Source organism: Pristiophorus japonicus, chromosome 21 (genome assembly GCF_044704955.1).
Source record: "Pristiophorus japonicus isolate sPriJap1 chromosome 21, sPriJap1.hap1, whole genome shotgun sequence".
Classification (NCBI taxonomy): domain Eukaryota; kingdom Metazoa; phylum Chordata; class Chondrichthyes; family Pristiophoridae; genus Pristiophorus; species Pristiophorus japonicus.
The window spans coordinates 35,043,926-35,070,002 of NC_091997.1; the positions used below are offsets into that span (position 1 = coordinate 35,043,926).

Consider the following 26,077-nt stretch of genomic DNA (forward strand, 5'->3'; position numbering starts at 1 on the left):
ACAACCCTCCGAGATCTCTGGCCTCTTGCACAATGCCGATTCCCTTCGCCCACCATTGACGGCCGTATATTCAGCAGCCCATTTGATTCACAGCAATGTAGCGGGTGGAGGGACTCGAGACTGTGATTGAGGTCAACCTGTGTGGTGTGTGGAAGGACTGGGATTGGTGGCATTTCTTGTGAGCCACAATCCCATTATTGAGCTTCAAAGGGACAGCTACTGACAACAGCACCTTACCTCCTCAAATAAGACCTCACCGTCCTTGTTGAGGTCGAGGTCCTCGTGAAGTTTGGCTGGTGCTTTTTCATTCCAGACGAACAGGTAACCCTCTGGGACGCCCGCCTTCAGTTCCAGCAGTTCCACATCAAACACCAGCACTGCGCTGCCAGGTACGTCTCCAGCTGTGGGGGGAGATGGTGGGGGCAGCGGGGAAGACGGCAAACGAATAACAGAATAACTTCAGAAATCTACCTGTGGTAGATGCTCAAACTGGGTCAAAGGTCACAAACAGCGAGGATCTCACAAAGCTCCAGACATTGGCTTCGCAACATGTGTACAAAGGAACAGGGTTAGGTGTTGGGGGGCGCGGGGAAAGAAATCGTGCATATTTTTGGGGGCAAGGTATTAAGGTTACGGAACCAAACCAGGTAAATGGAGATTAGACACAGATCAGCCATGCTCCATTGGAGTGGTGGAAGAGGCTCATGGGGCTGAATGGCCTCCCCCTGTTCCTTGCATTGAGCAGGTAGGGTGGGTGAAGGTTGGGCCTATACTCATTGGAGTTTAGAAAAATGAGAGGTGATCTTATTGAAACATACAAGATTCTGAGGGGGCTCAACAGGGTAGATGCCGAGAGGATGTTTCCCCTCGTGGGGGAATCTAGAACTAGGGGGCATAGTTTCAGAATAAGGGGTCGCCCATTTAAAACGGAGATGAGGAGGAATTTCTTCTCTGAGGGTTGTGAATCTTTGGAATTCTCCACCCAGGGAGCTGTGGAGGGGAGTCATTGAATATATTTAAGGTGGAGAGAGACAGATTTTTGAACTACAGGGGAGTCAAGGGTTATGGGGAGCGGGCAGGGAAGTGGAGTTGAGGCCAAGATCAGATCAGCTATGATCTTATTGAATGGCGGAGCAGGCTCGAGGGGCCGAATGGCCAACTCCTGCTCCTATTATGGATACTCAATATGGCCAAGCTTTGGGTCTTCTGTAGTCATGTGGGAGAAGGGTTCAGTGGAATATAGCGAGTTGGGATCTCCCCATTACTTCGCTGATCAATGCTTGATGTACAGTATCTACAAACACCAGGTAAAAAAATAAGTGAGGAGGACATTCCCAATTTTGGGCAGAGGAGTGCAGGGTGAGGAAGAATATGAAGAACAGTATTAATTAGGGGGATGTGGGAGTCGCTGGCAAGGCTGGCATTTATTGGCCATTCCTAGTTGCCGAGGTAGTGGTGGGCCGCCGCCTTGAACCGCCGCAGTCTGCATAGCAAAGGGGGGTGGTTTGATACAACAGAGTGCTTTGCTGAGTTACTTCAGAGAGCAGTTCAGAGCCAATGGGAGCGAGTCCAGTGAGGAGGAGGCTGGGAAACTGTCTTCAGTAAGGAGAGTTTTTATTGGATGTGGAATCACTGCCCACATACCCTGTGCCAATGACATCACTGTCCACACCCCCTGTGCCAATGACATCACTGCCCCAACCAGATGTAACGTGGCAACAGATCCTTGTGCAATTTGATGCATTTTGGTCGGAAGAACGAGAGGCAATATAAACTAAAGGGTACAATCCTAAAGGGTGTGAATCTTGTGTGCATTTGTCTAAAGAGAGACTTGGGGGCATATGTGCACAAATCATTGGAAGGTGGCAGGACAGGTTGAGAAAGCAGTTAAAAAAGCATCTGGGATCCTGGGCTTCATAAATAGAGGCATAGAGTACAAAAGCAAGGAAGTTATGATGAACCTGTATAAAACACTGGTTCAGCCTCAACTGGAGTAGTGTGTCCAATTCTGGGCACCGCACTTTAGGAAGGATGCGAAGGCCTTGGAGACGGTGCAGAAAAGATTTACGAAAATGGTTCCAGGGATGAGGGACTTCAGCTATGTGAAGGGACTGGAGAAGCTAGGGTTGTTCTCCTTGGAGCAGAGAAGGTTGAGAGGAGATTTGATCGAGGTGTTCAAAATCATGAGGGGTCTGGACAGAGTCGATAGAGAAACTGTTCCCATTGGTGGAAGGGTCGAGAACAAGACAGAGATTTAAGGTGATTGGCAGAAGAACCAAAGATGACATGAGGAAAAGATTTTTTACGCAGCGAGTGGTTAGGATCTGGAATGCACGGCCTGAGGGGGCGGTGGAGGCAGACTCAATCGTGGTTTTGAAAAGGGAATTGGATAAGTACCTGAAGGAAAAAATGTGCAGGGCTACAGGGAAAGGGCAGGGGAGTGGGACTGGCTGAGGTGCTCTTGCAGAGAGCGGCACGGGCTCGAAGGGCCGAATGACCTCCTGTGCTTTAACCATTCTACGATTCTACAATTGGATTGTGGTCAGGCTCAGAGTACAACCAAGTCCCACAGCATGAAAGAATGAAAGCTTCAGTTTCTCTCACCTCCCTTCTCTCCGTGCCCAAGGTGTGGTGGGACCATTACAATCCGTTTCTCGCCAACGCACATGTCCAACAAGCCTTGGTTCAACCCTTCAATCGTTTTTGAGGAGCCCAGGGTTAAAGTCTGAGCGGATTCATAATCACGGCTAGACGGCAAAAAGGGGGTGGGATAGTTTCAGACCAGTAAAAACTTGAGCAATTACTTGGTTAGCAGCTGATAAGGTGTAAAGTACTATAGACAACCAACCCCGACTCTGTCCACCCTCACAGTAGAATGGTGCTCCCCTCCAGAGCCAAATATTTAGGAGCTCTTTCTCCGCTCCTGCTCTTCTATTAGCCCTGTGTGCTGAGGTACCATCCACGGGCACTGACTGCACTACCTCACTCGAGTGGCGAGCGAGATCCTAGGCAGGCAGTGAGGGTCGGTAGGCTGTTTGACCCGACGGGTCCCATCCCAGCCAAGCCCTAATCCTGTCCTCCCCAAAATCCACACACCCACACCGCCCTGCAGGTTGCACCCAATGGGAATCAGGAGCGAGATATTCTCCCAAACCCAGTGGGTACTAAACCCCAATTGTGGCATCCGACACTGCTCCAGTGTAGGGGTGTCATTACTGAGCCAATAGGAGAGTTAAAAAAAAATGTAACTAAAAAAAATTATTTTTTTTCAGTTTCCCGAAACAAAATGGCAGACAGGAAATCCCGCTCTAGGAACTTGGCCAATCTGGAACTTGGGAAGGGAAAAAGATAGAAAGAACTCGCATTTCAATAGCACCTTTAACATCCTCGGGACGTCCCAAAGCCCTTCACAACCAATGAAGTATTTTTGAAGTGTTGTCACCTTATTTTTAGTGATGTTGGCCAGGACACTGAGGAGAGCTCCCTTGCTCTTCAAAATCGTCTCAAGATCGTTTATATCCACCCGAGGGAGCAGACGGGGCCTGGGTTCACCGCCTCATCCAAATGACGGCACTTCCGACAGTGCAGCGCTCCCTCAGTACTGCACTAAAGAGTCAGCCTAGATTACATGTCTAGGTCTGTACTGGGGCTTGAACCTTCTGGCTCAGAGGCGAGAATGCTATCACAGCAGTGATCAACCTCTGTCCAGATTGGCCACTCCCTCCCACTGTGGATTCAGTGTCCAATCACTGCGTGGCACTATGTACCCCAACTGTACTCTTCATCATTCTGTCTTACATTAACATGTGTTGTCCCCGAGACCCCAGTATTCATGCCCATCGCGAGCAACATCACGATCAAACAGAGCTACTTCAATAGAAATGCATATAACTTACGAGGTGTAGAGCAGGGTGCCATCCATGAGAGAAGCATTGTAGTGATACATCACGTAGTCATTTGGCTGGGAGGTCTTGTTACAGATGTCTGGCTTGAAGTAAGATTTTATTTGCACTTTGTCCTTTGGATTGTGAAAGTCGATGATGTGAACATCAAAGACCAGCACAGCAGAGCCTGGGATCTTATTGGCTGCAGAACAAAATCCAGACATTGTCAACCCATGGGACAGAAAAACATTGTACAACATGAACAACTTTATTTAGCACAAGCAATAGATGCACTCAGCTATACAACAGACAGGAAGGATTTCAGAGTGTGGGAGCTGGGAGCATACGGTGACATGGACAACTCAATATAGAGAGACATGCATTTCTACAGCCCCAGGAAGTCCCAAAGTGCTTTACTGCCATTAAGTACTTTTTGAAGTGTAGTCAGTGTTGTAGTGTAGGAAACGCGGCAGTCAATTTGTGCACAGCAAGCTCCCACAAACAGCATAGAGATAATTGACCAGATGATGTGTTATGGTGATGTTGACCAGGACACTGGGGGGAACTCCACTGCTCTCCTTCGAAATAATGCATCGGGAACTTTTACATCTACCAGAGATATACACCAGTAGCTCCCTGGATTGCCGATGGAGTAAGGCACCACCCAATAAAGTAAGGAGCCATATGGACCAGCATCAGGTGTCGGGATCGATCTCCGTGCTAGCTCACCACAGGAGCCATTCGTCCTGCGAGAGTCCGTACAGCGAGAATCAGTTGGCTTTCCCATTGTAGGAGCGCAACAACTGGATACAAGTGGGAGTTTTGGCCGGTGCTTAAGCCTCCCTACCCTCGGCGGAGGTCAATAATGCTCTCTCCACCAACTCAGATCAACCATTTCAGGACGGGTCAGGGACTGAACCCAAGTGTAGTGTGTTTGGCTCAAGACCACACCGGTAGTGGACTCAGACATAGAACCATTGGGAACACTCACAACTCGTTTGAATGAGGAAGCCTTTTGAAATATACTGTCTGAAGGGATTGGATTATGAGGAGTGAGTAAATTGGCATGTTCTCACTGGAAGAGAGGTTGAGGACATGAGATTGTTGGTTTTAGAATTCTAAACAGGGACTAGATAACGTCGAGCATGACAAACTATTCAACCATGTCCAGAACAGCGGCCTGAGCATGAAGGGGATAAATTCAAAGCTAATCATTTCAGTGAGCGAGTGGTCAGTCTATGAAACAGACTCCCTTAGGAGTCAGTGAGAGAAGTTAGTGTCGATTCATTCAAATGCAAATTTATTTCAGAAAATAACATTTTGGGATGGAGTACGTGAGTAATGTAAGACCCGACGTGTGCGGAGATAGTGAGCTCGGGAGGAACAGGGGACTTTGGACCTGTGGTACCCAAAGCTCTCCCCCATTGGGGGGCTTTTCCTCACCTCGTGTCTGGGTCTGTTGTAGACTCATTGATAGAAATTGATTGGTCAGCAACTCCATTATCGTTTACCATGGGACTCCCAGGGTGGTCGATAGGAAACTAGATAGACCTTGGCCTTTTATCATCTCTCAAATCCTATGTTCCTAACTGATCTCCCGTGGCATTGCTCCTAGATATTTGGGGTCTGATTCCAACATTTCTCTACGGACTTGTCCTGTCCCGGTCACATCAATGCTCAGGATGGTGGGTAAGATCCCTGAGGATTAGAAGCTAATTATGCTTGCTGTTGTGAGTTCCTCGAAATTAGCTGCTCTCTGTTGGAAAAGTGCTGGTTTGAAGGAAAATAAACAGCAGGAAATGATTTGCCTTTTTTCCTCCACTTTGAATTATTGTGATTTTAGTGGGACAACAGTTTGTATTTATATACTACCTTCAACATAGTCAAACGTTCCAAGGCACTTCACAGGAGCAATTATCAAACAAAAGTTTGACACCGAGCCACAGAGAAATATTAGGACAGGTGACCAAAAGCTTAGTCAAAGAGGTCATTATGAATGAGCGTTTTAAAAGGAGGTAGAGAGGTTTAGGGAGTGAATTCCAGAGCTTAGGGCCCAGGCAACAGAAGGCACGGCCTCCAATGGTGGAGCGATTATAATCAGGGATGTGCAAGAGGCCAGAATTGGCAGAATGCGGCGATCTCAGTGTGGCTGCGCTGAAGGTGAAACTGCTTACCGACACCGCTCTCTCCATAGGCCAGGTGTGGTGGGATGACCACTCGCCGTCTCTCTCCCACACACGCTCCCAGTAAACCTTGGTCTATCCCAGTAATGACGTAACCCATCCCAATGTAGGTGTCGTACGTGTGATTCCGTGAGTAACTGGGTTAAAAACACAATTTAGAAAAACGTTCAGCACCTTGTTAAACGTGGCGAGACCACAAGAGGACGCTGAGGGCCGACCACCGGTAGATGGTGAAACCCCACAAATTCCTGCTCCAGTTACAGGCGCTCAGCTGTGAAGTGAGAGGGCAGAGAGCTACGCGTTAACCTCTAACAGGGCGTAGAGAGCCCTCCCCTCCTCCCGATCATAGAATCAGAAGTTTACAGCACAGAAGGAGGCCATTTCGGCCCACCATGTCCGTGTCGGCCGACTAAGAGCTATCCAGCCTAATCCCACTTTCCAGCTCTGGGTCCGTAGCCTTGTAGGTTACAGCACTTCAAGTGCACATCCAAGTACTTTTTAAATGTGGTGAGGGTTTCTGCCTCTACCACCCTTTCAGGCAGTGAGTTCCAGATCTCCACAACCCTATGCATGAAGAAATTTCCCCTCAAATCCCCTCTAAACTTTCAACCAATTACTTTAAATTTATGCCCCCTGGTTGTTGACCCCTCTGCTAAGGGGATTAGGTCCTTCCTATCCACTCTATTTAGGTCCCTCATAATTTTATACAGCTCAATGAGGTCTCCCCTCAGCCTCCTCTGTTCCAATGAAAGCAAATCCAGCCTATCCAATCCAAGATTCTCCACTCCCAGCTACATCCTCGTAAATCTCCTCTGTACCCTCTCCAGTGCAATCACATCCTTCTTTAATGTGGTGACCAGAACTGCATACAGTTCAAGCATAATCCCCCCTGCTCTTGTATTCTATGCCTTGGCTAATAAAGGCAAACATTCTGTATGCCTTCTTAACCATCTTATCTACCTGGCCTGCTACTTTCAGGGATCTGTGGACATGCACTCTAAGGTCCCTTTGTTCCTCTACACTTCTCAGTATCCTACCATTTAATGTGTATTGCCTTGCTAGCCCTCCCAAAATGTATTACCTCATACTTCTCCGGATTGAATTCCATTTGCCACTGTTCTGCCCACCTGACCAGTACATTGATATCTTCCTGCAGTCTACAGCTTTCTTCTTCATTATCAACCACACGGCCCATTTTAGTATAATCTGCAAACTTCTTAATCAAACCCCCTATATTCAAGTCTAGATCATTGATGTACACCACAAAAAGCAAGGGACCTAGTACGGAGCCCTGCGGAACCCCACTGGAAACATCCTTCCAGGCGCAAAAACACCCATCAACCATTACCCTTTGCTACCTGCCTCAGCCAATTTTGGATCCAACTTGCCACTTTGCCCTGGATCCCATGGGCTTTTATTTTTGTGATCAACCTGCCATGTGGGATCTTATCAAAAGCTTTGCTAAAATCATATACAGTACATCATGGCAGCACTCTTGCTCCTGACCTGGGAGGTTGCATTGCGGCCCTTAGTCTGTTCTCAGGTAGGTCATCATAACCGGCTGTGTGATAGAGGCATTCGGGGGACAGGCCCCGTTCTTGATCATCGACCAGCAAGTCCTGCTGGAAAGTGTAACCGCGCGGACCTCGGGCAAGCACAGGTTCAGGCTTGGTTGCGAGGTCGTGTCAAATAGCCCGCTGACACTCAAGTATCCAGGTGCCGCACATGGAGAGGATGCCCCCGGTCCCCTGGCACTGATCGGCAATTGCCCAGAGCAGGGAATTGGTTTTATCAAATACCCACTGTCCAGCATTCACCATGCTGCTAGTGGCCTGTGCCTTAGGGAGCGTGGCACTGCTCGATCAGTTAGCCCGTTGGGACACCGGGCACAAAATCCCATTTTAGAAAGTTAGTATAGACACACACACACACAAAGTAAAATCTCCTCCCGCAACCCTCTCCCACCCACCCCCAATTCCAATAAACCATCTCAAACGCAAACCACACTACCTGCTCCCGAGGGCGTTACAAGCCAGACGGAAGGTTTCCAGTTCACAGCCTCGGAGGCCCATGAACCCACCGCTGAGTGACAGACCGCACCAAAGCTCCTGGGAATGCAAAGATGAAAGGTCAGCGTTCCATCAGGGCCGCAATCTTCCAGAAACCTGCATGAACCGAAGCTTCCGCCATCAACCTTTAACCCCCACACACACACACACAAACCACAGCAAAGTCACACTGAGTTTAACAATTGCCGCACGGCAATTTGCCACCACAGTACAGCGGGGCGGTTTTACCCCACAAACTCTGAACGTTTAAACTTCATCAAGATCTTTCTTTTGCCGGAATTACTTGGGAGGCTTTGTTACACGGAGGGTGAAAAGCTGGATTGTTTAAGAGTTCAGACCCTGGGGTTTACACTGGGCCTGCCCAGTCCTGCAAGAAGAAAATCCCAGCTGTCCCTGGCGGGGTGAAAATCTGCCATTCAAATCCTGTTCACCCCCCGGGTTAGGCATTCCTTTCCGCACTCTCCTGGCGGCCCATCCACCCAGACACGACGAGGTGCAGGTGTGGAGCGGAATGCAGCCACGACATTGCTGGGCAGAGTCAGACATGCTTCCCCTGGATTAGCGGCAGGCCTGGACTCGAGGGAAGGTAGCACCGTGAACCGGCCAAGGAACCAGGACACATCTGATGTCAGAGTGCGTTGTCTTTCTAAACTACAATAAAATCTGTATTGCAAAAAGCAACGTTTTCCATCCTGCCCATCTGGGCCAGTAAACCAGTGATTACTCAGATGCAATTATTCACATGACAGCGTGATTTTCCCTTCACTGCCAGTCAGTGCTGGGGCCGTCCCAGGATCCAGGGGAGAGCGAGGATTCAGCCAGGGCTCTTTGGGCGTCACTCCCGCCCGAGTCAGAAGGTTATGGGTTCAAGTCCCACCGTAGAGAGATACTTCAGTGCAGGTATGAGGGGCCCGTCTTTCAGATCAGACATTAAGTTTCCCACATTACAACAGTGACTACACTTCAAAAAGTACTTCATTGGCTGTAAAGCACTTTCGGACATCCTGAGATTGTGAAAGAGTGACTAAAGTAAATGTTGGTCCCTTAGAAGATGAGAAGGGGGATTTAATAATGGGAAATGTGGAAATGGCTGAGACCTTAAACAATTATTTTGCTTCGGTCTTCACAGTGGAAGACACAAAAACCATGCCAAAAATTGCTGGTCACAGGAATGTGGGAAGGGAGGACCTTGAGACAATCACTATCACTAGGGAGGTAGTGCTGGACAGGCTAATGGGACTCAAGGTAGACAAGTCCCCTGGTCCTAATGAAATGCATCCCAGGGTATTAAAAGAGATGGCAGAAGTTATAGCAGATGCATTTGTTATAATCTACCAAAATTCTCTGGACTCTGGGGAGATACCAGCGGATTGGAAAGCTTAATGTAACGCCTCTGTTTAAAAAAGGGGGCAGACAAAAGGCAGGTAACTATAGGCCGGTTAGTTTAACATCTGTAGTGGGGAAAATGCTTGAAACTATCATTAAGGAAGAAATAGCGGGACATAGGAATAGTGCAATCAAGCAGACGCAGCATGGATTCATGAAGGGGAAATCATGTTTAACTAATTTACTGGAATTCTTTGAGGATATAACGAGCATGGTGGATAGAGGTGTACCGATGGATGTGGTGTATTTAGATTTCCAAAAGGCATTCGATAAGGTGCCACACAAAAGGTTACTGCAGAAGATAGAGATACGCGGAGTCAGAGGAAATGTATTAGCATGGATAGAGAATTGGCTGGCGAACAGAAAGCAGAGAGTCGGGATAAATGGGTCCTTTTCGGGTTGGAAATCGGTGGTTAGTGGTGTGCCACAGGGATCGGTGCTGGGACCACAACTGTTTACAATATATATAGATGACCTGGAAGAGGGGACAGAGTGTAGTGTAACAAAATTTGCAGATGACACAAAGATTAGTGGGAAAGCGAGTTGTGTAGAGGACACAGAGAGGCTGCAAAGAGATTTGGATAGGTTAAGCGAGTGGGCTAAGGTTTAGCAGATGGAATACAATGTCGGAAAGTGTGAGGTCATCCACCTTGGGGGAAAAAAAAAACAGTAAAAGGGAATATTATTTGAATAGGGAGAAATTACAACATGCTGAGGTGCAGAGGGACCTGGGGGTCCTTGTGCATGAAACTCTTTTGAGTTTACCTGCGAAAACATAAAACATTAAACGGTGCCACCCGACCTGGGTGACACTCCAGACATTTACAAGGCCCTTTTTTTTGTTTCCCCCCCTTTTTTGTGTTTTTTTTTTGTGTTTTTCTTTTTTTTTTTTTTTGGGCACTAAAATCACAATTTTCCCCAGTGCCCCCTATAAAAGGGAAGGGGGACACTAAAAGCACCGGTAATTAAAACAAATTAAACTTAAAAACGTAAAATCAAATTAAAATTTGGTTGCCGGGCGTGATGATGCACTCCAGTCCCTCCGGTGCCCACCTCTCGCGGAAGGCCGCGAGCGTACCGGTGGACACCGCGTGCTCCATCTCCAAGGACACCCTGGACCGGATGTAAGAGCGGAAGAGAGGCAGGCAGTCAGGTTGAACGACCCCCTCGACCGCCCGCTGCCTGGACCGGCTGATGGCACCCTTGGCCGTGCCCAGGAGCAGTCCTACGAGGAGGCCTTCGGACCTACCCGCTCCCCTCCGCACAGGGTGCCCAAAGATCAGGAGAGTGGGACTGAAGTGCAGCCAGAATTTCAGGAGCAGCCCCTTCAAATAGTGGAACAGGGGCTGCAACCTTGTGCACTCCATAAAAACATGGAACACGGACTCCTCCAGACCGCAGAAATTGCAGGCGGCCTGGGAGTCCGTGAACCGGCTTAAAAATTTGTTGCACGGCACTGCTCCGTGCACCACCCTCCAGGCCAAGTCCCCGATGAATAGTGGGAGGACCCCTGCGTAGAGTGCCCTCCATCGGGGACCCCCGCCTCCTCCGGACGGCAAGATGGTACGCCATGGCGTGTCCGGACGGCCGGCGAGGATGGCAAAGTTGAGGGTGTGCAGGAGCAGCCCGTACAGGAAACCCCTCCGCGCGGAACTGAAAGGCACGGAGGGGATTTCCCCGAGGCGTCCTTGTGCATGAATCCCAAAAGGTTAGTTTGCAGGTGCAGCAGGTAATCAGGAAGGCGAATGGAATGTTGGCCTTCAATGCGAGAGGAATGGAGTACAAAAGCAGGGAGGTCCTGCTGCAACTGTATAGGGTATTGGTAAGGCCGCACCTGGAGTACTGCATGCAGTTTTGGTCACCTTACTTAAGGAAGGATATACTGGCTTTGGAGGGGGTACAGAGACGATTCACTAGGCTAATTCCGGAGATGAGGGGGTTACCTTATGATGATAGATTAAGTAGAATGGGTCTTTACTCGTTGGAGTTCAGAAGGATGAGGGGTGATCTTATAGAAACATTTAAAATAATGAAAGGGATAGACAAAATAGAGGCAGAGAGGTTGTTTCCACTGGTAGGGGGAGACTAGAACTAGGGGGCACAGCCTCAAAATACGGGGGAGCCAATTTAAAACCGAGTTAAGAAGGAATTTCTTCTCCCAGAGGGTTGTGAATCTGTGGAATTCTCTGCCTAAGGAAGCAGTTGAGGCTAGCTCATTGAATGTATTCAAGTCACAGATAGATAGATTTTTAACCAATAAGGGAATTAAGGGTTACGGGGAGCATGCGGGTAAGTGGAGCTGAGTCCACGGCCAGATCAGCCATGATCTTATTGAATGGCGGAGCAGGCTCGAGGGGCTAGATGGCCTACTCCTGTTCCTAATTCTTATGTTCTTATGAAAGGCACTATATAAATGCAAGTTCTTTATTCTTTATCAATGTCGACATTCTTTGCGGACAATCGTCTTTCTCCTGGAACCACTGACTCGTGCCGAGGTCCCATCGCACAGATGGAAGCCCCAATCGGATACCTCACCTAAGCAGCTCCTTTCACGTGACGACGAATATTAGATTTTTCTCAGCGCCTCGACCACATGGACTGCGGCGGTTTAAGGCGGCAGCTCACCACCACTTTCACAAAGGCAACTAGTAAGGGCAAGAAATGTCAGTCTCGCCCGTGATGTCCACACCCCGAAACTTGCACATCCACCAAGGCCATCATTTTAAAACTCATCCTCGTTTTCAAATCTTTCCATGGCCTCGCCCCTCCCTATCTCTGTAACCTCCTCCAAACCTGCAACCCTCCGAAATCTCTGCTCTCCTCCAATGCTGGCCTTTGCGTATCCCTGATTTCCATCGCTCCACCATTGGCAGCCGTGCCTTCAGCTACCTGGGCCCTAAGCTCCGAAATTCCCTCCCTAAACCTCACTGCCTCTCTCTCCTCCTTAAAACCGACCTCTTTGACCAAGCTTTTGGTCACCTGACCCAATATCTCCATGTGGCTTGGTGCCAGATTTCTGTCTGAATACGCTCCTTTGAAGTGACTGGAGATGGTTTACTAGGTTAAAGGCACTGTTGTTGTTGAGAAGGCAGCCTTAGGGGAGCAGCCCAGTGTGTTAAAAAATAGTCGTTAAGTTAATTTCTTCCCTTGCCAAAAAAAAAATCTCAAGAAGATTCCTCTGTGATTTTCATTTCTTGCACAAATGGGGTCAGTGAGTGCGAGGGTTGGTGAGCAGCTCGACTCTGCAGAATCTGCTGCCTGCTTCGGAGAGAAGCTGTCAGCACAGGTCTGCTCCTTACAGACAATACACGGGGAAGCAACAAGTCCCATCAGGCAGGTTTTCTTCAAATTTTGTTTCATTTTATTCATCACTGGCATCAAAAGGCAGGCACATCGTTTTTATTTATTTGGTCATGGGATGTGGTTGTTGGCATTTATTGCCCATCCCTAGCTGCCAAGATCACTGATTGGGGGAGAGGCTGGGGAGGAATTTGGGAGTTTAGTTGATTCCTGCAGATTCAACACACACAATAGTAAATTCTAGAAGGCATTGCCAAGCCTGGAGGTACATATATTTTTTTAATGATTTAATGAAAAGGGCGTCGCTAGCTAGGCCAACATTTATTGCGCGTTCCCCAATTGCCCCTTAAGAAGGAGGTGGTGAGCCGCCTTCTTGAACCGCTGCAGTCCGTGTGGTGAAGGTGCTCCCACAGTGCTGTTAGGGAGATAAGTTCCACGATTTTGACCCAGCGACAATGAAGGAACGGTCGATATATTTTCAAGTCAGGATGGTGTGTGACTTGGAGGGGAACGTGGAGGTGGTGGTCTTCCCATGCGCCTGCTGCCCTTGTCCTTCTAGGTGGTAGAGGTCGCGGGTTTGGGAGGTGCTGCCGAAGAAGCCTTGGCGAGTTGCTGCAGTGCATCTTGTAGATGGTACACACTGCAGCCACGGTGCGCCGGTGGTGGAGGGAGTGAATGTTGAAGGTGGTGGACGGGGTGCCGATCAAATGGGCTGCTTTGTCCTGGATGGTGTCGAACTTCGAATGTTATTGGAGCTGCACTCATCCAGGCAAGTGCAGTGTGTTCCATCACACTCCTGACTTGTGCCTTGTAGATGGTGGAAAGGATTTGGGAAGTCACTGCAGAATACCCAGACTTTTTTTACATTCTCTGGTGTAAAGGACAGAGTTACCAAGACTGACCTCTTCCCCTTCAGTGAAAGCTGGATTTCTTTTATATCCAGCTAGAGTTACATTGTTTCCCTCACACACTTGGCCAGTGTGGCTCTGAGAGCAATAAGGCATTAACAGCATCGCCACTTCAAATCCAAGTCTGCTAAAGTCCCACTGCCTCTCTCAGCCCCTCACCACCCCCAGCTTGTTACACATTTCATGCTTGCCACTGAGACAACGACAACTTGCATTTATATAGCGCCTTTAACGTAGTAGTACACCCAAAGGTGCTTCACAGGAGCCAAGGTAAGTGTAAACATTGGTCGCTCCGTTTACGAAAACACCCCGAAGGGGTGAGTGACCCACTCATGACCCCTCTATAGGCTGAAGCTCAGTTTGGGCAATGAATATGAAAGCTCATCTTAGTCTTGCTGTTGCCCCATGGGGGAACAATCCTCCATTGTTGTCCCCAGGTAGTATTGGGGCTAAGGGTTGACCAGCAGAAAAACCATTAGAGAGACTTGCATTTCTATAGCGCCTATCACAACCTCAGGACGTCCCTGAATCCCTGAATGCTTTACAGCCAATGTCGTACTTCCTGAAGTATAGTCACTATTCTAATGGAGGAAATGTGGCAGCCAATTTGCGCACAGCAAGCTCTCACAAACAGCAATGTGATAATGACCAGATCATCTATTTGTTTTTATTTTTAAAGTGAAATTACTCTTCTTCAAAATAGGGATCTTTTACATCCACTTGAGGGCAGAAGGAACCTCGGTTTAATGTCATTGAAAAGACGGCACCTTCAACAGTGCAGTGGAGGCTCCCTCAGTACTGCCCCCCGACTGTGCAGCGCTCCCTCAGTACTGCCCCTCCGACTGTGCAGCGCTCCCTCAGTACTACCCGACAGTGCGGCGCTCCCTCAGTACTACATTGGAGTGTCAGCCTGGATCATGTGCTCAAGTCTCTGGAGTGGGACCTGAACCTACGACCTGCTGAGGGTACTACCCACTGAGCCACGGCTGACTCGTTGAGGTTAATGGAGGTTCCTTGGTCATGGGCACCAGGAGTTAGTCAGGTGAGGCATTTGGGTCTATCTTGCTCTGGGGGTTGGGTTGTATTGCGGTTAATGTCCAGAGTGTTATAGTTCTCGAAGATGATTCTGTTGGTACAGGTTGAGGGAGAGGTGAACAAGTCATTTGTTCTTCACTGTTACCAGTTCTAACGTTTAATAAAAAAACGCCATTAGCAAAAATGTGTGTGTTGTTTGAGAGCCCACCTGGAGTCAAAGAAGGTTCCATCCAACAGGCTGCCGTTGTAGTGATAGCGGATGAAGTCTCCGGACTCAATCTTGCGGGTGCAGGGCTCGGGGATGACCCGTTTCTCCACAGAGACAGTGTCGTTCTGATTGTGTAGGTCCAGCAGCAGCGTGTCGAACACCAGGCTGGCCTGAGGGGGGATCTCGCTTCCTGATGGACAGAATAGTCGCACCCAGTGAGAAATGTGCAATGGGGGGTGGGCTTGGATATTTCATTATTCACACAGAGTTTGACTGACACACATGCACGCATGCACACGTGTGTAGACACCCAACCTTCTCGTCTCCTCACTGCAAGCCAGGAGGCATATAGAAAGCCCAACTGCCCTGCTCCTAACCCAGCCAATGGGCTGGATACTGCCCCACCCCTGGGGAAGCCCGTGCCCCTCCTGGGCGAGGAGGCTCGAGGCGGGCTAAAATCTGTCTTTAAAATCACTCCGACTCCGCATTGGAGCTCCACTGAAACTCTTCTCGTTCGCCCAAATCCCCTGTCCGAAATGCACTTCCCTCTCCCAACCCCCTCACCATGGAGAAATCGAGAATTGTTGCACCATCTCTTACTCCAATCCATGTTTTCTCAGGATCTCAAACTGCAGAACCTTTCATCTTCAAGCTCGATGTCAGTTGACTGTTACTTCCTCATTTGCCTCATCTTCCTCCTTTCAACCTCAGTGGTGTCCTGCACTGTGGCTCTTGACCCTTCACCTCAGTGGTATCCTGCAATGTGGCCCTTGACCCTTCACCTCAGCGGTGTCCTGCACAATGGCCCTTGACCCTTCACCTCAGTGGCATCCTGCACTGTGGCCCTTGACCCTTCACCTCAGTGGTGTCCAGCAGGTTATCTGCAGGTTATTTGACTGCTAGGGCATTACAGTTGAGAACAATCCTGTCTTCTCTCAACACCCACACACACATTCCAACAGAAATTACTGGATAGGGATCAGGGACAGGAGCCCTGGACGATTCCCAAAGCTCCGGTTCAGCTACTATGAGGTCAATTGTAAAGCCCTGGCTACTTCGATAAGCTAACTTAGAAATGAGCAGGAATTAAGTTTGGGATGTTCCCGGTCACACGGGACAGCAAATCATCCAGCTGAAGCATCGAAGGATCCCAGGCTAGGGAGGGCCATTTAGCTTTCTCCTCCACAGGGGGCTAAACCCAACACTCTCTTATCTACAAGCTCCAGTAGTGAGCACAACCACCAGTGTTGTATATTGGACATTGCGAGAGTTCAAAGTTTAACAGTCGAACTTCTTTGCATGTTGGATTAACAGGCTCTCCAATATAAACAGGATGACTGAAGTGTCAAAGTAAATGCATTGCTTGTTTTCTGAGATATAAAGTGCTTGTGTAAGGAAATGTGTTAGTAACGATGTCACCATGAATGGTTAAGATTTTAGCTTTAGGATAATAAATCATGGGTAGTGAATCCATTATCTGCAGATTCCAGTTGGTGAAGCTTCTTCTTCAAAGGGTTTAGGTACTGTTACGTCATGAAGTCTTGTTTAGGGGAAGTAGTTTTGAAGTACATGACTATTCTGTTTTCAAAGGATTTGGGAATAGATACGTCATGTAGTCTTATCTATGACATTTTCCTTTGATGTAGTCAAAATATGGTACATAAAAGGAGCGTGGTTTCCAACAGTATTTCAGATGAAACTTGTAACTGAAAAGCCACTCTCTGTATACATTTAAAGGATGATTATCTTTTACTGGGTAGCAATAGAGTCTGTTCTGTATACTGCACTATGAAGAGTCCTGTGCTTACTTGAAACATATTGTGAACCAGAGGAGGGAGGAGGTTGACTGCCGGAATTGTACAGCTGGGTTGCTGGTCACGATTTCACTTACCATATCCAGCCTCTCCGTAGGCCAGGAACGGGGGGATGATGATGATCCTCCTCTCCCCGACACACATCCCCAAGAGACCCTCGTCCATCCCTTTGATCAACCAGCCGATCCCCACGTAGGTGTCGTACGTCTTCATGCGACTGTGGCTGTGGGAGGGGGAGGAACACGGGACAAAGGATGAGAAAGAGAGGGAGCGGAGGGGGCCACGTCCGTTGCTCTTGAGAAACCTCCCTCCCTAAGCCTATCCGCCTCTCTCTCCTCCTTTAAGATTAAATGGCGGAGCAGGCTCGAGGGGCCATATGGCCCACTCCTGCTCCTATTTCTTATGTTCAAAGACGCTTCTTAAAACATACCTCTTTAACCCAGCTTTTGGTCAGCCACCGTAATTTCTTCTTATGTGGCTCAGTGTCAAATTTATTTTTTGGTCTTATAACACTGCTGTGAAGTGCCCTGGGACCTTTCACTACGTTAAAGATGCTTATAAATACAAGCTGTTGTTGTTGCTGCTCTCAAGGCTGAGGAGAAACAGAGCTTGGGAATGAGAGAAAGACTTGCATTTCTATAGCGCCTTTCACGACCACTAGACGTCTCAAAGCACTTTACAGTCAATGAAGTCAATGGGAGGGAGAAGGTAGGGAGTGGGCGAGACATGCAAAAGCCTCTCCCACCCGATCAGCATAACCTTTTATTCCTTTCTCCCTCATGCACTGATCTAGCTTCCCCTGAAAGGCAGCTACTCACAGGGTGCAGAGGAGATTTACCAGCATGTTGCCAGAATTGGAGAATGTTAGCTGTGAGGAAAGATTGGCTAGGCTGGGATTGTTTTCTTTGGAACAGAGGTAGACGGGAGATTTAATTGAAGTGTATAAAATTATGAGGGGCCTAGATAGAGTGGATAGGAAGCAGAGAGGCCAATAACCAGGGGGCATGGATTTAAAGTAGTTGGTAGAAGGATTAGAGGGGCGATGAGGAACAAAAATTTCACCCAGAGGGTGGTGGGGATTTGGAACTCACGGCCTGAAAGGGTGGTAGAGGCAGAAACCCACATACCATTTTTAAAAGTACTTGGATGTGCACTTGAAGTGCCGTAACCTACACGGCTAGAGCTGGAAAGTGAGATTAGGCTGGATACTCTTTGTCGGCCGAATGGCCTCCTTATGTGACGCAATTTTCTATCTCTGCTATTCGCCTCAAACCCTCCCTGTGGCAGCGAGTTCTACATTCTCACCACTCTCTGGGTAAGGAAGTTTCTTCTGAATTCACGATGCAATAAAGTTATTTAAAGGTTAACTTCTCAGTTGTTTCCACAGATGCTGACTGACCTGCTGAGGGTTATCGGCATTTCCTGCTTCGGTTGAGAGTTTTGTTTAAATCAGTCATTTATAATCAAACTGGATCAATAGCCGCCCATGAACCAGTGAGGGAGCACCCTTCACATTGCGATTGTCCTTCCCGAGGTCCCTCTCCGGAATGTCCCACCATTCCCGATTACGGACAAAAAGCAGGGGTGTGGGACTAAGCACAACTGCTCTGTTAAAGAGCCGGCACAGGCACGATGGGCCGAGTGGCCTCCTGTGCTGCAAGTTTCTATGATTCTGCCCCACGCTGTGATTGGACTCGAGTCTGCGCCTGGAATTCCCCACAGAGTGAGCCCCGGACTACAATTGTGCCATTGTGAGCCGCTGCCAAGGTGCAGTGAACACAGGAAGAGAAAGAAAAACCACAGAATGAATGTACAGTGGTTCCATTAAATGCTCGGTGTTAAAGGAGCCCTTTCACTTAGTATGCAGAATCTGGGATAACAACCCTGCCTCTCAGCAGCACTAACAGCAGCGGCCCCGAATCGAGCTCTATTGCACCCCACAGCTGGGCAGGGGGGAGTGGAGACCCAGAGACATGTGGAGAAGGCAGGCTGCCACAGGGAGAAGGGGATCTGGAACTCTCAAACCACCCCCTCCAAGAGGCTGTGGCATCCTAGGAGACAACTGACATTTTCAAGACCGAGATCGATAGATTTCTGTTGGGTAATCACATCAAGAGAAATGGAGCAAAGGCGGGTAATTGGGGTTGAGGTACAGATCATATATGATCTAATGGGTTGCCAACTCCGGTTGGACACATCCTGGAGGTACAAATAACCAACTCAGTGATCACTAATCACAGGCAGAACCACTCGGGGGTGGGGGGGGGGGGGGGGGGGAAAGAGATGGCGATGGGAGGGTCTATCTGATCTACGAAAGAAAGAGAGGGTCCGAGAGAGAAATAAGGAGCAAAGGAAAAAATGGCCAATTTTGGAAGTTTGAAACAAAACAGAAAATACTGGAAATGTACACTAGGTCAATCAGCATCTATGGAGAGATAATGTCCCAGGGGCAGGGGGGAGGTGGGAGGGGTGGAGGGGAGAGAGATAATGTTCATGGGGCTGGAGGGAGGGGCAGGGGGGGTGGGGAGATAATGTTCCAGGTACAACCCTTTTTCAAAGTACTTGGAATGTTTACATTGGATGAGGCGGGTTAGAGAAGATCCTAAAAGGGAATAAACTGGATGTCACAGAAACACTCAATATTAAACTCTGGGGCAGGGAGAGGCAGATTCAAGCTTGAACAAGAAAAGGCAAAAATATAGTTCAAATACCAGTTGTTGACACAATGGGTAGTTAACCCAGGGAGGCGGTGCAATCTCAACAGGCAGGGATAATGATTTGGTAGCTGGGCTATTGAATGGTGTGAGTGGAATCGAATGGAGAAGTCTGGTATCGTCTTCTATACTGAAGGATGTTCGGACATGGAGTGGGGATGCAGGGGGTGTTCATTACATACGTCGAGTGATGCATCACGTGTAACCATGGTCTCCTGGAGCTTGCTTGGTTGCCTTAGGAAATTGAGAGGAATTTCCCAAAGCTTTTCCACAAATTGGCCATAATCTCACCCCCCCCCCCTTTCTCTCCCCAAGGAGTTAGTATTAAGAACTTGCATTTCTATAGCGCCTTTGACCAACCTCAGGATGTCCTAAACCGCATCACAGCCAATGAAGTACTTTGGCTGCAGCGTTTGCCTAAATTACAACAATCTACATGCTGCAAGGTTCCACAAACAACAACGAGATGTAGGAACAGGAGGAGGCCATTCAGCCTCTCGAGCCTGTTCAGCCATTCCAGGAGTTTGTGGCAGATCTGCATATATGGCAGGATAATCAGTTACAGCAATGTTTATTTGGGGCTGAATGTTGGCCAGGAACCATGGGTTGGGAGATTGCAGCGCCCCATGGAGGGAGAGGATGACCATGCAGGTGTCCTTTGTACTCTTCCCTGTCTACGTTTGTAGCATTCCACCCTTTACGTCCATCAAATACTCGGTTAGAGAGACTGTCACCTCGGGGGCTTGATGCCCCGAGTCCCCAGGGGAGATTGTACCAACAATAATCCCACCCACCCACACTCCTCCATCACCTGGAGTCGAAGAGGGTCCCGTTGAGCAGCGTGCCGTTGTAGTGATAGCGGATGTAGTCGGAGCTCTGCACCGTGCGGTTACATGTCGCGGGTCTGTACGCAGTCTTCGTTTGCACCTTGTCTTTATGGTTCCAGATATCATGGAGAATGACATCAAAGTAGAGGGTGGAGTCAGGAGGGATGACATCATCTGTGAGGCAGGAAAGAGTGAAGAAAATTGAAGGACAGACAGATAAGACTGAGCCGTGATTTGCGGTGGGTAATAACTGAACTGTCAGCGCTCGCTGTTATTACCTCTCTGTAACTGACCACAAATTCAGGACTTAGCGCATAAGCATCTAAACATGGAAATCCTGAAGTTGCAGTCAGTCTTTCAGTGCTCTGACACTGGCTGCGCTGTGCCCCCTTCAACACCACCGCCCCCCCCCCCCACCCCCAGAGTTGGCAATCAGTGTAATCAATGAAACTGATGAAAGCTTGGGCTTTTCTGCATTACTATCGCTGTTAAACACCCCATTAAATGTCAGGCCTTGTTCGATTAGGTGTAACTGGGGTTTTATCAGTGTATTGACTGCTAAACAAATATTATGGCCCCGAAAAACTGGAGTGTCAAATTTCTCCATTATGATAAAAATTACAATTAAGAAACTTTCATATATTAACTTCAGGTTTACCTTTGCCCAATCTTGAACATTTTTTAAAAGTCTGAATAAAAGCAACTTTACTTCCTCGTTCCCCATCTGTGTGAATTCTGCACTGTGATTGGCTGCTTAGACACCTTGTTGACATAACAGATCTCACTCGGGATTCCCCACTATACGGCACCGAAATCACCTACACGCCGAAAAAGGCAAGCTTCTCACCCGAGATCTCTGCAGGCAGTTTTCTTTGGGCCCATTGGATCGCAAATTCCGGCCCATAATATTACAGTTTCATTCTCCCTAACTTTCTCCCCTCCACTCACGAGCTGGATTACCAATCTTATCACTGGTTGTCCCTAGTACCATTCTTCATTTGTGAGCTGAGATAGTGAGTTCTGCAGGCCTCTCAATCACAGTGCACAGAGAGACATGATTCTGTCCTCCCCAGACAGACACCAGTCCTTCCCAGTATAAATCCCCGGATAGCGAGTCCTGGATCAGCGGGAAGCCTGGCTTTACCCAGGAAGGACCTAAAGCCAATTGATTGAGATCAGTGAACTCTGCACAGACCGAAGACCAGCCCTAGGCTCAGTAACACACCGGACAGTGCATCTACCCACTCACCCATTTGGGGGGAGGAGGGGAAGGGGGAGAAGTATTCTTACCGACTCCTTGGCTGCCGTAACCGAGATGAGGAGGGATGACGATGCGGCGCCTTTCATTCACACACATCCCCAGGAGAGCTTTGTCCATTCCTGGGATCAAACGACTCTTTCCTACCTGGACATTGAAGGTGTTGCTGTGGTCATAGCTGAGAGTGTGAGAAAGGAGAGAGACAAAGAAAAAATTCACAACTAAAATGCAAACCACACAGTTAGTTACAGACAAGAACCCCCGTAGACATACCCCTCCCCTCCAACAAACCACCCCAAAAAAGAAAAATTACATTTTCTGTATCGGACTATTTCTTCATGGAGAGCACAGCCCAGACAGCGAGTCCCGTCTGACGGTTTACCTGCCATTGCTGACAAAGAGGGCGGGTCTCTCCCAAACCCCAGAGGTTATCTTGCTCTATTCCACTATGCTGAGGCCCTGCTGATGCTGCAGCATAAATGTCCCAGACTCATGACTTTATGCTGCTGGCATTGCTCCTCATTGGGGGGGTCACTTGGGTCTGCGCTCTGGATAGAGGGAGTCACAGAGGGAACAGCGGGTACTTTAAACACAGCCAATAGGTTTCCAGGTCTCTGACTTCACCGTTGTAGCAGAACAAGACACAGGCCATGTTACCCCAGTGTGCAAGCAAATATATTTACTTGTTCTTTGCTTTCCTTAGCCGTGGCTCTGTGGGTAGCACTCCCCCTCATAGTCAGAAGTTTGCGGGGTCAAGTCCCACTCCAGAGACTTGAGCACATAATCCAGGCAGAAGCTCCTAGTGCAATGCTGAGGGAGTGCTGTACTATCAGAGGGGCAGTGCTGAGGGAGCGCACTGCACTATTGGAGGGACAGTACTGAGGGAGTGCTGTACTATCGGAGGCAGTGCTGAGGGAGCGCACTGCACTATTGGAGGGGCAGTGCTGAGGGAGCGCTGCGCTGTTGGAGAGCAAGTACTGAGGGAGTGTCGCACTGTCAGAGGGGCAGTATTGAGGGAGTGCTGCACTGTCGGGAGTTGCCATCTTTCAGATGAGATGTTAACCGACATGACCCTGAGCTTCCAGTCACCTGTTACTTTGATTCTCTGCTCCACTCCCACTCTGATCTCTCCATCCTCAGCCTCTTGCATTGCACTTCAATGGAACAGTGTAAGCTCGAGAAACAGCATCTTATCTTTCGTTTTGGCACTTTACAGCCTTCTGCACTCAAATCGAGTTCAACAATTTCAAACCATAATCTCTGCCCCGAGTTTTTCTCTTTCCCACGACAGTTGATGATTCTGCCATCTTCATTGACACCCTATCTAGACTCATCTTTCGTTTCTTAACTTGTCCCATTACCATCTCCATTTGCCTTGCACGATCATCCCTTTTCTCTCAATCTCTTCCGCCTTCCACCCTATCACAGACCCTCCCCCTCCCCCACACTTGCTTAAAAAGCTGTTACATCGCTAACTTTTCCAGTTCTGACAAAGTGTCATTGACCTGAAACGTGTGTTTCTCTCACCACAGAAATTAAGAGTTATCAGATTATCTGTTTTTAAGAATGTTCACTATGTTTCTCTCTCCACAGATGCTGCCTGACCTGCTAGGTATTTGCAGCGTTTTCGTTTTTTTTTCCAGATTCCAGCTTTTGTGATCTGGTCATTTATTTAATTGCTGTTTGTGGGAGCTTGCTCTGTATAATTTGGCTGGGCGTTTGCTAAATGGCAGCAGTAATTACACTTCAAACAGCACCGCATTGGCCGTGGAGCGCTTTCGGGTATTCTGACATCGGCAGCCCCTCCAACTTGGGGAGTCGATGATGTGGCAGTGCACAGGAAGTTCTGGTCAAGTGTTTCCTGTCTCGGGGAGGGGAGGGGGAGATGGAGGAGGGGGAGATGGAGGAGGGGAGGTTTAGATTTTGCAATGTATGCAGCGAGATCACAGGATTACATTAATATTCTGCAGCAAGATTGGCGAGTAATTGAGTCAGAGACTCGCCTTCCGCATTATAAACACCGAAAATCACAATATCCCAAAGACACCCAGTCACAAATACTCTTAAACCACTTACAATCCACCGGCCACCCTGCAAATACACAATTGTTTCAAGTTTTTTGATAACATATTTATTTCAAAAATAATTAAGAGGCTGAGGGGTTAGATGGGGAATTGGAAAGGAAAACAGAACACAAATACTCAGTCAAACGATGCTGTAAATATGACTATAGTTGAATAGTTAGGAAGGGAATCCTCTCCCTTGGCGACTGCAGTGTCCCTGCAGTTTTGCAAAGTCCAGATCTGGAATTCCAGGGAGACCGGTGTTAATTTTATTCAAAAAATGTTTATGAATGATCAGTTTTTATTTTTCAAATTACTCTTATACCTGGAGTCGAATTTCTTTCCATCTACGAAGGTGCCATTGTAATGATAGCGGATAAAGTCTCCGTTTTGTACCTCCCGGGAACACTCGGAGGGGATGAAGTATCGGTCAACGAGAATATCGGTGAGCGGTCCCGGCTCACAGAGAACCACCGCGAACAGGAGACACACACCGGGAAGCATCAGGGCCTTCATGGTGAAACTGACACGGAAAAGTTACTGAAACTGACCTGTAAAAGTTAAAGTTATTAAAACTGAGGCGGAACATTTACAAAGTTATTGAAACTGATGCGTTACAGTTACTGAAACTGATCAGTAAACGTTACAAAGTTACTGAACCTGACCTGGAAAAATTACAACGTTACTGAAACTAGCATGCAAAAGTTAGTTACTGAAACTGACAGAGAAAAGTTAAAGTTACTGAAACTGACCAGTAAAAGTTACAAAATTACTGTAATTGGCATGGAAAAGTTACGTTATTGAAGCTGATGGGGGAAAGGTTACTAGAACAGACGTGGATTTTGCGAAGGTAAAACGTCTCCGTGGCGAGCTCAGCCCCGTCTAACTAGCCTCATGCGCATCCCCAGCCCCCTCCCTGATTTTGTTCTGTGGAATGTTGTAAACGTGTAAGGCGGTCTTCCCGATTTGAGGCAGGGATGTAGCTGCCCGAGGATCGCGGCTCCGCCTGCTCATGCCGATGGGGACTTGTGTTACCGGAGTGAATCCAGACCAGCCGCCAGCTTTATCTCGTTTAAAGCAGAGATCTTGGTGATGGCGGCAGCGGCGCATTGTTTCCAAGTGTTATCGATGGGAATCAGGGAAAAGAGCTCCGCTCAATAAAACAAGCAAGACCCCAGAACCTGTTCATGGGGGGCCGTGTGGGGATTCCTTTGGGTCCTAAAGACCAACGTATATTTCCTGGCTGTGACTGGTCTGGACGTGGCCGGGGCCCATTCACCGTCTGTGCCTTTTCACCGTTTGGGGGAACATTGTGTTTAGACATTATCCATTTTTTTTAAAGCGAAAATTCTTCTTTTTCCTGAAGGTGGAGTACAGCTCCCCATGGGTCTCACTCAAGTATAAACGTAGGCAGGATATTCGACGGTCGGGGCATCACCACTGTTTTAGTAAAACAATAGGCACTAAAACCGACAAATTAAACAAATGTATTTTTAACAATAATAGTTCAAATTAAAATTTGGTTGCCAGGGTGATGATGAATTCCAGTCTCTCCGGTGCCCACCTCTCGTGGAAGACACTGCGTGCTCCATCTCCAGGGACACCCTGGCTCGGATGTAACCGTGGAAGAGAGGCAGGCAGTTGGGCTGAACAGTCGGGGCATCACAGCCACCCGGCTCCTTCCTCATCTGGCGTTGCTACATGCTCATTCCCCAGCAGGTAATCATGAGCAGAAACAAAATAATTACAGATGAGGAAGAACATTTGGCCCATCTCAAAGAGAGGTTATGAAAATAACATATGCCCGAACATAAAATAAATACTTGCATTTATATAGTGCCTTTTACGACCACCTTTACAGCACACAAAGTACTTTTGAAGTGCAGTCATTGTTGTAATGTGGGAAACGTGGCAGCCAATTTGCACACAGCAAGCTTCCACACACAGCAATGTGATAATGACCAGATAAACTGTTTTTTGTTATGGTGATTGAGGGATAAATATTGGCTAAGACAGCTCTCTGGGGCAGAGAATTTCACAGATTTACAACCTGCTGAAAGAAGAAATTCCTCCTCAACTCAGTTTTAAATGGGCAACCCCTTATTCTGAGACTATGCCCCCTAGTTCTAGTTTCCCCTATGAGTGGAAATATCCTCACTGCATCCACCTTGTAGAGCCCCCTCATTATCTTATTTGTTTTGATAAGACTACCTCTCATTCTTCTGAACTCCAAGAAGTATAGGCACAACCTACTCAACCTATTTTCATAAGTCAACCCCTCATCTCCGGAATCAACCTAGTGAACCTTCTCTGAACTGACTCCAGTATCCTTTCTTAAATACGGAGACCAAAACTGCAAGCAGTACACTAGGTGTGGCCTCAGCAATACCCTGTACAGTTGTAGCAGGACTTCTCTGCTTTTATACTC

The 26,077-nt window shown here is 48.1% G+C and overlaps 1 protein-coding gene across 4 annotated transcripts in view; it reads right to left on the minus strand.

Moving 5' to 3' along the window:
• The window catches only part of LOC139233932 (peptidyl-prolyl cis-trans isomerase FKBP10-like), a 27,059-nt gene extending 2,287 nt beyond the window's left edge, over positions 1-24,772 (minus strand). Inside the window, exons 1-10 of one of the 4 annotated variants that reach the window (XM_070864615.1) lie at positions 24,685-24,772; positions 23,975-24,200; positions 21,619-21,764; positions 20,313-20,502; positions 16,865-17,010; positions 14,974-15,163; positions 6,059-6,204; positions 3,897-4,086; positions 2,605-2,747; positions 238-401 (exon numbers count right to left, since the gene is read on the minus strand). In XM_070864615.1, the coding sequence (XP_070720716.1) occupies positions 238-401; positions 2,605-2,747; positions 3,897-4,086; positions 6,059-6,204; positions 14,974-15,163; positions 16,865-17,010; positions 20,313-20,502; positions 21,619-21,764; positions 23,975-24,165 (1,506 nt within the window). In that variant the 5' untranslated portion in view covers positions 24,166-24,200; positions 24,685-24,772. Of the gene's footprint in view, positions 1-237; positions 402-2,604; positions 2,748-3,896; positions 4,087-6,058; positions 6,205-14,973; positions 15,164-16,864; positions 17,011-20,312; positions 20,503-21,618; positions 21,765-23,974; positions 24,201-24,401; positions 24,636-24,684 lie in introns of those variants that run through there. The other 3 variants (XM_070864614.1, XM_070864613.1, XM_070864612.1) reach the window with 3 other exon arrangements.
• Between the last annotated feature and the right edge of the window lie 1,305 nt (positions 24,773-26,077).